This window comes from Cavia porcellus, unplaced genomic scaffold, assembly GCF_034190915.1.
Source record: "Cavia porcellus strain 051 isolate PalLab524CR breed Dunkin Hartley unplaced genomic scaffold, mCavPor4.1 scaffold_6, whole genome shotgun sequence".
NCBI lineage: Eukaryota > Metazoa > Chordata > Mammalia > Rodentia > Caviidae > Cavia > Cavia porcellus.
The window spans coordinates 39,665,635-39,678,774 of record NW_026947489.1 but is presented as its reverse complement, the minus strand read 5'-3'; the positions used below and the strand labels follow the sequence as shown (position 1 = coordinate 39,678,774).

At 38.1% G+C, this 13,140-nt stretch overlaps 1 protein-coding gene across 3 annotated transcripts in view; it reads left to right on the top strand.

Annotated features, from left to right (window-relative positions):
• Positions 1-13,140, top strand: part of Dap3 (death associated protein 3) — a 32,134-nt gene that overhangs the window by 5,658 nt on the left and 13,336 nt on the right. For 2 of the 3 annotated variants that reach the window (XM_003475615.5, XM_063249589.1), the window contains exons 2-3: positions 6,106-6,158; positions 11,554-11,676. In XM_003475615.5, the coding sequence (XP_003475663.1) occupies positions 6,117-6,158; positions 11,554-11,676 (165 nt within the window). In that variant the 5' untranslated portion in view covers positions 6,106-6,116. The remainder of the gene's footprint in view (positions 1-6,105; positions 6,159-11,553; positions 11,677-13,140) is intronic. The other variant, XM_063249590.1, reaches the window with a different exon arrangement.

The following is a 13,140-nucleotide window of genomic DNA, read 5'->3' as shown; positions in this document are numbered from 1 at the left end:
TATTTTATCGTGTTAATTTTATTTTTTTGGTACTGGGAATCAAACTTAGGAACTTGTGCTTCAGGCACTGTGCTACTGGGCTATGTATATCCCCATCTAGTATTTTTTTTTTTTAATGAAGTGACTCTCAGCAGGCTCTATATAGCCTCAGAATAAGGGCTGGTCACCAGAAAGACTAAACCATGATTAATTAGAAGTTTGGAATTGTCAGTGCCATTGCCTGTCCTCCTGGGAAGTTAGAATAATAGTCTTACCTATCCGATGAAACCTGCAGAGCTTCCAGGTTAGTGAAAGTATCCACGTGCCAAAAATGTACTCCAAATTCTATTGAGTTAAAACAACTCTTGTATCCAGGACCTCCTTGGGCCTCACTCTGTGTACTCTTCATGTGATTGTTTACCTTTTAATATTCTAATAAACCCTAAGTTCTGAGTCATTTTAGCAAATTCTTGAACCTGAGCAGTTATAGGAACCTATAGTGCATAGCCAAATCAATTAGAAGGATGGGTAACTTAAGGTCCTGCCACTTGCTGTTGGCTTTTGAAGTTAGGGGCAGTCTTGTGGAACAGAACCCTTAGTTTGTATAATCTGAAAGTAGATAGTGCCCCATTCTGTTAAACAGTAGGACCCCCAAATGTTATCCACAGAGTTAGATAAATGCTTGCTTTGGAAACCCCATACATTTCTGTCAGAAGTGGTGGGAGTAAAGGAAACAATGGTTTTTGTTGTTATTTTGGGGTTGGTTGGTTTGTTTTGCTTTGTTTTCTTTTCTTTTGAGACAGGGTCTCATGGCAATCCTCCTGCTCTGCCTCCTGAGTCCTGGGACTATAACCATCCACCATCATGCCCAGCTTGAGAAAACAGTATTTCCTTTGTCATATTTATATCCAAACTTCATTTTTAATTAGGCAGTTGTCCTTTATATCAATAAATTTGTTACTTTGTGGCACTATCCATAAAAAAGGTAAAGTGTTTATGTTTATACGAGAATATACAATTGTTCAACACCATTTGTCAAAAAGACTGTTCTTTCCTCTACTGCATTGTCTTGGCATCTGTGTAAAAATCAGTTGATCATGGATAAAGGTTTATTCCTGGAACTTTGTTCCTGTAATTGTAACCATGTAGATTAGATGTGTGTGATCTATAGATATATTCCAATACCACATTGTCTTAATTACTATAGTTTTCTGGTGAGTTTCCAGATCAAGATATGTGAATCTTCCCTCTTTGCTGCCAAACCCCCAAGATTATTTGGGCCATTCTAGGTCTTTTGCATTGCTATTTGAATTTGATTCATACATAACAAGATTTTTTTTAAGGCATAATGATTTTACTGAAGTATAATCTCATGAAACAAGAGTATGACGGAATTGCAAAATAGTCACTCTTTGAAATTTAATACATAAAATAAGGGAAAGAATAGGTCATACCTTACCTCAAAAGTATTGACATAAATTGGGCATGGTGGCCCATGCCTGTAATCCCAGCCCTCAGGAGGCTGAGATAGAAGAATTGCTGTCAGTTCAAGGTCACCCTGAACTGCATAGTAAGACTCTGTCTCAAAAAAGACCCCACACACACACACAAAAAGTATTGACATAATGTAGAGAAGGGACTTACGTTCCATGATGAAGGTATTTTTGCCCAGGAACAGAGAAAAACAGAGGCAATGATTACCTTCACTATTTTAAAAAGTTGGCAAGTAGCAGATAATTTGTCAAACCTATGAGAAAGATTATGGTGGCAAATGGAAGCTACAAGGAGACATTTCACCTTAAGTCTATATAACTTAAAAATTATATGATAGCCTTGTGAGTCTGTCAATGGGAATGATAGACATCATTGATTGGTGGTGTAACATATACAATGACTAACGACTAATGAGAAGGCCTGTAGAAGTTCAGTCTGCCTAAAACTGCCAGTTTTAGGCTATATATCGTTGCATGGGTTATTTAATCTACTTACTTTAACCTGAGGATAATAATGTCTACCTCATAGTATTGTTGTGAGATAATACCTATAAATTGCTTATTATAGGGCCAGGGATATAGCTCGGTGTTACAGCACCTGCCTGGCAAGCACAAGGCCTTGGGTTCAAGTCTCTGTACCAAAAAATTTGCTTATTATAAAGCTGGTTTCTTAATAACTTATCAGTCCAATTATGTAAATACAGGATGACTAAAAATTGCATTTTTTGTTAACTTTTATACGAATATAACAGAAAATATAAAAACAATTCTATTAAATGTATTTAGTGATTTTTTTCCATGTATGATATATTTTGAAACATTCAATACACAATGCAATGTTATAATCCAGACAGTAATATCTAGTTTCTTTCCAAATTCTTTTTGCATTATTGTCTTCCTTTGATCAACACACTTTACACCATCATGTTGTCCTTTTCTTTTTCTCTGTGAGTGGTATAATTCAGTAAAAATGTCCATCCACTAAACATAATGGTAAAGATGTCAAGGATGGGCAGCCTGGTTGGCATTTTACTATCCCATATTGTTCATTTTTGTGATCTATTAAGCCTAATCTAAATTGTACAACTTTTTGAAACCCCTTATTTTGAACAAGTAATAAACAAGTTTCATATTGTTACACACCGGAAGGTCTGTAAATATTTTGTAATAACCTTTAATATACTATTATGTGTTGAAATGACTAAGAAATGAAGAACTCCATGATTTGACTTTAGAACTTTTGTGTTTTTTATAGGACTAGTGAGTATCTACCAAGCTTATTCTAGGAATTGCTACTTTATGCCTCTGATATTTCAGATACAGAAAGAGGCCTGGAATCCCACAGGTATGGGAGAGGCAGCCTAGTAGCAATCATAGCCATCCTGGTCACCACTGGATATTCTGCATGATGTAAGCTTGTGGAAGCATATCACACATTTCTGAAAAGACTGAATTAAGAAGTACATTGGCATCTTTATCAAAAAGTAAACATGAAAACCAAAGGGAAGTGAAATTAGAAGTTTATGATTCTCTTGTTAAATCTCCCCCAGGTCAGGGGCTGTATCAGCTTGCTCACTGTCACTCACAGGGCTTGGCACACAGAAACTTGAGTTAAATGGCTGCAGCTCTGTTGTTGCTTTAACAATTTTGGTTTTAAGAAAGTGGGGTGCCAGGCATGCCTGTAATCCCAGCACTCCAGAGGCTGAGGCAAGAGGATTGCTGCAAGTTGGAACCCAGGCTAGGCTACATGAGTTCAAGGCCATACTGATCTCCATAAGGAGTCCTTATCTCATAAAACCAAAAAAAGAAAGGTGAAAATGATGATGCAAAATAAAGTAACTGAGTCCCTAAAGACTCACTGTAGTTATTCTACCATTACTAAATATTGAGAGTTGTGTTTAAGTACACTAGTCTCCATTTGTCCCTGGTTTTGCTTTCTGCAGTTTGTTACCCAGGGTCAGCCATGCTCAAAAATCTTAAATGAAAAATTAAATAAATAATTTGTAAATTTTAAATTGCCTGCCATTCTGAGCAGGACAGTAAAATCTTGTGCTATCCTACTCTGTGTTGCGTAGGACCAGAATCGTGCCCACATCCAACACAGCCACTGTGCCATACTACTACATATGCTACCCACCCACCAGTCAGTACCCATCTGGTTATCAGATCCACTGTAACTATGTCACAATGAGAGTAGCCCTTATTTTACTTATAATGATCCTAGAGCACAAGAATATTATGTTGGAAAGCCTCTGGTTTTGATTCCCAACACAGGAGAAAAAAAAAAAAAGAAGAGTGGTTCCAGCAGTTGTATAGAGAAGCTGTAAAGTGCTTCCTCTTACATGAAAAGGAGAAAGTAGCTGGGCATCTGTTTGGGAGGCTGAGGCAGGAGAATCATAAGTCAAGGCCAGCCTGAGCAAATTGGCAAGAGCTTGTCTCAAAACTTAAAGGCTAGGGAAATCCTTGTGCCTAGCATTTGCCTAGCATATACAAGGACCAGGGTTCAATAATGAGTATAGGAAAAGCAAAAAAGAAATAACAATATTACAGTAAGATATTTTAAGAGTCAGTGGCCATATTCAAATAACAACACAGTTTATTGTTATAATTTCTCTATTGTTTTTTTTACTGCTGTTAATCTCTTATTGTGCCTAATTTGTAAAACCAAGTTTATTGTGGTTATTTACATATACGGAAAAATATATGCATGGTCTGGAATTGTCTCAGGTTTTAGGGATCCTCTAATATTTATATATCATTCCCCCAATGGGTAAAGGGGGAATGCTGTATTCTAACTTCCTCTTAGCTCCCAAAGATTAGATTTTTTAAATTAACAATTTCCAGCGTACAAAGGGATAATTATAACATGGTATAAAAGTAATTCATGTCTGAGTTTGCTTCAGAGACAGATTTGTGCTGGTATTATTTGGACAACTGAATGCAGATGTCTTTTGCTTTGGGTAAATGATTTGGGGATGACAATATGCAGCGTATGTACCATTGTGCCCCAATTGATGTGTTTTGAAAAAAATAATTCATGTATACATTATCCAGCATTAGAAATAGTTCATTACCATTTCCTGCATGTCCTGCCCCAACCTTTTTTTTCTCCCTTAGAGTAACCATTATTCTCAATGTTGTTCTTAACATGCCTTGGTTTTTACTCACTGTGTGTACCCCTAAAATAAGTTTTATTATTTTGAAGTTTATATAATTTTATCATCCTAGATACAATATTTTTCACTCAGTACTCATTTTGGGAGTTGATGCTCGTTTTATTGCTGTATAGTATTCCACTATGTAACTATGTCTCTTAATTGTCTACTTTTGCCTCTTTTTTTTGTACCAGGGATCAAACTCATGACCTTGCATTTGCCAAGCAGGCTGCTAGGCTAAATCCCCAGCTCAATCTACTCTTTTATCAAGAGATGTTTGAGTCTTTTTGATAATTTATACTCTGTCCCTATGAACATTCTTATATATCCCAATGTACATTTTTGTAAAATAAGTTACCAAGTACTAGAATAGCTAGGTAATAGAGTTGTACATATTCATCTTTGCAAAGTTAATGCTAAATTTACTTTATAGTATATTTATGTTTATACCCCTGTTGGGGATGGAATGACTTTCCCAATGCTCCACAGCCTCTTTATCATTTGCTATTCTCTGACTTTTCTTTTTTCCCCAAAATAGTGGTTGCTAATGGCATTTCATCGAGGTTTTAATTTGCATTTCCCCAATTTGTTAGCGTCACATCTGGAGTTAGGATAGATTTATTTGCCTGAGGTTTGTAAACTATATACTAATAAAAAGAGATACACGTTTTGATAGGGAAACAAGCTCACCTTTTTGGAAAGAAGAAAGAAATGAGATAGATCGTTACCTTATCAGAGTAAGATGGGGAGCCTGGAGTCAGTGTTTGAGCTTCTTTGTTCTCAACCCCTTTTATGACATGGCAAGAAAGGGACTCTGCCCCTTTGAGAACTGTTATAACTTGACTATTTTAGGCTCTGAGACCCTTGATTTAGCAAACATTGATCCTCCCTACTACAAGTACTAATTGTTGGGTAAGCCCCCTTTGGCCTTCTTTGTTTTATCAAGGTGATACCTCAAATTTATAGCAGAGCCTTATATGCAAGGCCAACTAAGCATTTATTAAAGGAATACATGTACAATTCAGTGCATTAACATTGTGAGAGAAGGCTAGAACATAAATGTATTTATATGTAAGTGTGTGAGCGTCCAGTTGTGAGTATATATTTTTCATACTAAGTGAGTAAGGTAGCCTTCTCTCCACTTTGTCTTCTTTGTACTTAACCAGAGGTGGAGAGGAGTGAATTGGGGCCACTTGGCTGCTTATCAGTTCCTTTGTTTCTCTTAATTGCTGTAGCAGGGGTTTAACTCTTTCCAATCAGGATTTGCCAGAAGTCTCACTTTCTCTACATTTGGAGATTGAAGATTTCATGGGTTTATTAGCCATTTGCTTCCTTTTTTCTGTGAAATACCTATTTTTGCCTTCCACCCATTTTTATCACTTCATAGGCATGCTTTATATATTCTAAATATTATTGTCAGTTTTGTGGGTCAGTGTTACTTTTTCCCAGTTGTGACTTGCCTTTTCACTTTTATTCAGAGTGCAGAACAATGCTGAAAGGAGCAACAAGGTTTATTTCCAGAAACTACAAGGTAAGTGAGTGCTATCAGACCTGCACACTTTGTGCAAACTGACTTTAGGTAGATGTCTTGGCGTTACATGGTATTATTATATCCATGGTCAAATACTCTGGAGAACACCACCAGATTACTGCTTTGGTTTTAAGTATGTACTCAAAACAACAGTTATGCAGGGCATAGTGACACACATCTTTAATCCCAACAGCTCAGGAGACTGAGGCAGGAAGATTGCAAGTTCAAGGACAGCCTCAAAATAAAAAATAAAAAGTACGAGGAGTCCAGTTCATTGCAAAAGCCTTGGGTTCAATCATAGTACCACCAAAAACATAACAAGGAAAAACCAGTCACAGCTCCATTCACTATATTTACTCCCCACTGCAATAAAAATTATCAAGTAAGAAATCTCACTAAAAGATTTGTGTATGAGTATTTACAATGTGATACTAATATTTTTTCAAAAGCATGGGTAAGTTTGATTGTAGTTATCTTTATTAACTTTTTTATTGTTGATTATCATCCCTTAATGAAGTATTGTATGTACGTATTTTTGGTTCTAGGAATCAACTCGGAACCTTGCACTTACCAGGCAGGCACTTGTGCCACTGAGCTATGTATCCCTGGTCCCTTAATGAAATATTTAAAAGAAAAATGAGTTGCCAATTTTTTGTTTTGTTTCGTTTCGTTTTGTTTTGAGATAGGGCCTCACTTTGTAGCCCAGGTTATCCTCGAACTCCTGGTGATCGTCTTGTCTCAACCACCCTAGTGCTGAGATTACAGGCATGTGCCACCATGCCTAACCTTTTCTTTACCAAGTAGTTTTTCACATCTCTGTGGCAAGTACTCAAAATTCTTTGTTTCTTTCTATTTTATTTTTCTTACTATAGGGAATTGAACCCAGGCCATTCACACTGAGCTGCATACTTGGCTGGTTGTTTTTTTTTATTTTTTTTTAATTTTCAGACAGTCTTGCTAAATTCCCTAGGCTAGGCTTAAACTAATAATCCTCCTGCCTCAGTCTCCCAGTGTGCTAGAATTACTGGTATGCATCTTCACACCTGGCAGGTACTCATAATTTTAAGATGACTTATTTCACTATTATAATTTTTTATTTATTTATTTATTTATTTATTTTGGTACTGGGATTGAACTCATGACCTAGTGCTTGCCAGACAGACACTTATGCCACTGGGCCCCCGGCTATAATTATTATTTATATGTACAGTATATATATTTTATATTTATATTATAATAGTATTGTATTTGTTATTTTAGGGATATTTCATTTTGTGCAGGACAGTACACTGAGTGCTTTCTTTTTGACCTCATGATCAGTCCATGAAGTAGATAATAAATTTGTTTTGAAGAAGTAAGAACAGGATTAGGATGCTGGGTAACTTTCCTGTAGGAAAAGGCTAGATGCCAGATCTGCCTGTCTCTCAAGCCTATGGCCTACACTGGATCACCACAGTTTCAGCTCTTTCTGCTCAAAACTGGTGGGATCATGAGTAAAGACTGCTGCTCTGTGGTGCTGTGGCAGCCCTCAAGAGGGTACCTCCTGCAGCAGCTGCACCCAGAGCTAAATCCTGAGGAGGAAGCCTGAGTCAGAAGGGCCTAACCACTCTAGTCAGATAATGTAATTACAAGTTCCAGTTCCTATAAAAGGAGCCTTTTCTCCTATAAGTGTTGCTTTGTTTTTAAAAGCCTGTAGGGGCTGGGGATTTAGCTCAGGGACAAAAGTGCTCCCCTGCCAAGCGCAAGGTCATAAATTTGATCCCTGGTACAAAAAAAAAAAAGCTTATAAACGTAAAATAATCCAGTATTTTAAAATAAAAGCAAAGAGAAAGAGAAGAGGGATTCTAGCCATAACTGATAATATGAAAAGGTGAGCATGTCTTCCCTAAACCAGTCAAGAATTACCTGAGGCCCAGTAAAGATAAGTTGGCGAAAGGATTTTGTGCATGTTTGTAGTCTGCTTGGGCAAAACTTTCTGGATTGGCCCATGAATGCTGTTTGTTCAGGAACTGCACGATGTTCATTCTGCAATTATACAGAAGCAGTTGTACATATGTGATTTTCCTAGAAAGGAGACTTGCTGGTGATGCCATTTGTAACACTCCAAGAAGGAATCCATTTTGCTAGCTTTTAATTTCCTGCACAAACTGTATCTAAAAAAGTCATCAGATTACTGTAGAATAGCACCACCGTGTGGCCCTTAAATATTTTCAGTTTTCTACTTTATAAAGAGACATGCTTTCTGTCCAGTAGATAAAAAACTGAATAGGATGAGTATAACGGTATATTCAGGTGGCTTTGTTGAGGTAGCGGGCCCTTAATTCTTGTTTGTGCTGTATATATCACTTTTGCTCTCCTTATATTTTGTAAAATAATGATCTTGTGGACAAGATTAAGAACACAGATTCTTGGGATACCATCCTAATGTGTAGCTTTTTCTTTTTTCTTTTTTGTCCTGGAGATTGAACTCAGGACCATGTGCTTACCAGCAGGTACTTGTACTGCTGAGATAAACCACTGGCCTTTTTTGAGACAGCATCTCACTGTTTTTGCCCAAGCCTGGAATCCTCTTGCCTCAGCCTCCCTTGTAGCTGGGACTACAGATGCATTGCGAAGAAGAAGAAGAATTTATATCTACTCTCAAATGATTTTGACTCGAAATGACAGTAATTTCTTTAGTCAGAAGTAATCATGTGATTCCTACCTATTATGGGAGGTGGAGATATTTAGAGGATTATTTGGTAAACATTGTGTTCTCTGCTGTATCCTTAATTTACAATCCTGCTTTATCAAAGCTGGAGGACCCTGTTAACTTTGCAGTATTACTATATACAAGTTAGGATTCAGAAGTTCCCATTTGTAGTTTAGTAAATCACCTATGAAATAGTTTCTTTTTCTTTAGCTAGATGCTCTATATACTCCTTCATTACAAATCTTCAACCAGGTGTGGCGGCACATTCCTCTAATCTCAGCACTTGGGAGGTTGAGGCAGAAGGATCGCTGTAAATTTGAGTGTAGTCTGGGACACATAGTGAGTTCGAGAGCAGCCTAAACTACATAGCGAGACTCTGTCTAAAAAAATAAAAGTAAAAAAACAAGTCTTCAAGAAATTCTTTTTTGGAGGAGAGACAAGCACTTTACTGCTAACCTACATTCCTAGCCTGCACCCTCTCCCTTTTTAGTTATTTTCAGATAGGTTTAAACTTTCAGTCCTCCTGCCTAGCCTTCCTAGTAGCTAGGATTACAGGGTTATGCCACCCACACCCACCTAAGGAAAGATTATTCTCAGACACCCATCCTTAACTATTTGTAGTATGAGTTGGGCACAATGTCCACACCTGTAATCCCAGCACTTGAGGAGGCTGAGGCAGGGAGATCAAAAGTTCAAGGCCAGGCTGGGTAGTTTAAACTTAGCAAGGCTGTCTTAAACATATAAAGGCATTCAGGGTTGCAGAGGATGAAACTCAGTGTGAAGACTCTGGCTTCTATCCTGAGAACTAGGAGAGAAAATTGTGTCATGTTAGATCCTTGAAGAATAATACCTGATTCCTTTTCTTCCAAGTGTCAGCTTAGAATGGGTGACAAACATATATAAGATAAAATGATGTAATTTTTTAAATAGAGATTTAAGAGTCAAAGTTGGATATGAATTCTAGTTCCAACTCTGACCTTTAGTCAAAATTTTTTAATTTCCTTGGACTTTGTTTTTCCCTGTCAGAAACAGGGACAGTAATATTCAGCCTATCTTCAAGGATTCTGCAATCAAATATAATACATACAAAAGATTGTACTGCCCAGCATTTAAAGACTACTCATTTAACAGTGACTCTAAGTGCACTTCCAGGAAGAGTACAACTACTATGCAATGAAAAGAAAGTGCTGTTAACAAGAAAACTACGTGCTTTTGATTGGAATTGTGTGGCAAGTCTGCATGGGGAAACATACGGCATTTGAGTTGGGTGTAAGTGTTAGGAGAAGTAGTACAAAAATAATGGCCATTTTCTGCGCTCTGGAAGTTGCTTGGAGCTGAGTGTTGTTGGTACACACCTACAATTACAGCACTCAGCAGGGCGAAAGGAGGATCATGCATCCGAGTCCAGCCTGGGCTGCAGAGCAAGATCTTGTCTCAAACAAAACTCAAAAAGTGATCTGGTGAGACTAAGTATAAATACCGCATTTTGTTATTCCCTGTCAATCTTATCAAGCAGTTCTCACGTTACACCCATCTTTCATATCCCTGTGCTGCTCCTGGTTTCAGACCTTAATCTTTTCTTCCTAACTGGCATCTTTTTCACTTCTACAGTAAGATTGTGATCTTTAAACTTAAGTTTTGGGTGTTCTCTGCTTAATATTTTCTCAGATTTCTCTGCTGAGTTTTTATCCTTCCCCTTTCCCCTGGTTTGGGAGTTTTGGTATGTAGTTCATCAAACAACTTGAAGAACAGTTTCTTTCACGCTGCATGCTTTACATACTCCATCACACATCTCATTAAAGAGTCCCTGTTCCAGGATGTTGGTAGCAAATAGATGGTTAGCAGTCATATCTGTCAACACTGCACTAACCCTCTGAGCAGGGTAACTGCTGGATTACTGAGAATTTCATTGTATTCACAGCCATGCATCACAGTGAGCAAATGCATTTATAGAAATATCCTAGAGGTGTGGTGCTACATACCTATGATCCTAATGCTTTGAGAGGCTGAAGCAGGAGGGTGGAAGGTTTTGAGCCCAGCCTGGGCAACTCACCAATTTAATGAATCTGTCTCAAAATAATGGAACTATAGCTCAGTGCAAAGGCCCCAGATTCAGTCTCCACAAATTGTGGTGGCGGTGGTGGTGGTGGTACTTAAGAGGCTGAGGTGGAAAGATTTCTCGAATCCAGGAGTTTGAAGCTAACCTGGGCAATATAATGAAACACCATCCCAAAAATAAAAAATAATTTCTGCCTTTAGGTTATAATGGCTGTACTGTATTCCTGAACAGTCTTAACAGAATTGTTTATTTCCATGTGACACAGAGTCCTGGTAAGTCAGTACACAAGCTGGAGCAGAATGAGATGACTGAGATGAATGGATTTAGTGAATTATAAATAATGACAAGGATATTTTTTCTGTAGAATTAAAACACATTATTGAGCCGGGCGTGAGGTGGTACACAGCTGTAATCCTAGCACTCCAGAGGCTGAGGCAGGAGGAACGTTGCAAGTTCGAGACCAGCCTGGGCTACAGAGTGAGCTCAAGGCAAGCCTCAACTGCATAGCAAGATCCTGTCTCAAAAAGACAAAAACCACGTTAATGACATTTTTCCATGTTGTAGATACGGCTTGCATCGTTAATGTTACAGCAAACATAAAAAAATCTGATAATTCTACAACACTATACTGGTTTCTTTTCTAGTTGAATCCTCGATGTTTTTTCCACATGGGAACCCAAGCACCCCAAAGCATTGATGTTCAACCAGATAACCAGGTTCCAGTTGAGAGGCCCAGAACTATATCCCGAACCAATGAAACTGACCCGGTAAGTTGCTAATGTATGTATGAAGTTTCTCAGGGATTATAATTTGTGTTGTATCTTCTTTTTTTGTATCAAGGAAAGTACAATTTAAGAAGCTAAGCAAGTTTACCAATAATCAGATAGACTGTGTACCTGAGGTAATACTCTGCAACCCTGGCCAACACAACCATAATGGAAAGTACTCAGCTAAGTCCACTGTGCTTCTGACTTTATTTATTTAGGTGTGCTGGGGATCGAACTCACAGCCTTATGCTTGCCAGAAAGGTGCTTATGCCCCTGAGCTAAATCGCCAGCTGTGCTTCTGATTTTAATCCCTCTTAGTGGGATTAAAGAGTCAAGGGTCTTCCTTAGTGTACAGTAGGGACAAAGCAAAAATTTACTAATTTAATTCCTTGTAAGGAGCCAAATGTGAGGTGCACACTTGTAATCCCAGCACTTAGGAGGTTGAGGCATGAAGATCACTTAGCGTTTGAAGCCAGCTGAGCTACATGGTGAGTTCAAGGCCAGCCTAAACTACATAGTGAGACCCTGTTTAAAAAAAATTCCTTGCAAGGTATACTTAACACTTATATTAACCTTATTGTATATTGGGTGGCAGGCTTTTCCTTAAAGACTAGGAAGTAAATATTTTCGATTTATGAGTTATAACAGTCTCTGTCATAGCTACTCACCTCTGCCATTAGCAAATATGTATGGCTGTGTTCTAATAAATACTTATTTATGAAACAAGTAAGTAGAACTTGAGGTTGTAACTCAGAGGTAGCACACTTGCCTAACATGTGAAATGCCCTAGGTTTGATGTTCTGCACTTCACAATATAAAAAGAAATGACCAATGTTAGCTTACCAAGCCCTGGTATGGAAGTACATAGTTAGCCCAGAATCACACAACAGGGCAGGTCTGGCCCTACTTTTCATACAAACCAAACTGGTAGTATTTTCCATCTTGGTAAATGCATTTCCTATTATCTGTAAAGTGTCAGGATGCTACCTTGATTTGTTGTCAAAAGAGCAACATCTAAAGTGAAGTTTGACAGCAGAAGACAAGATTCTGGTAGCATCCAGTGATTCATTTTATAATTGAGATTCTATAAGATGGATATTTCAGGGGCTGGGGATTTAGCTCAGTGGCATAAGCACCTGCCTTGCAAGCAGGCAGTCGTGAGTTCAATCCCTGATACCAGTAAAAAGAAAAAAAAAAATCAGAAAGACTGGATATTGTCTTCCTTTCTTCACCCATCATTGCTGCTGCCTCTCATGAATAAAATTTAGTTGTGTGTTCTGTGCTAAAATGTGAAGAATCCACCAGCATTTTTTGTCCCCGCCCCTCCCTTCTGAGTCTACCCATCTTAAATGTGGCTATGTGGAAAGGGACATGGTAGCCCAGGTCTGTAATCCCAACACTTGGGAGGCTGAGGCAGGAGTGTTGCTGTGCCATCATGGCTAGGCTGAGCTACATAATGAATTC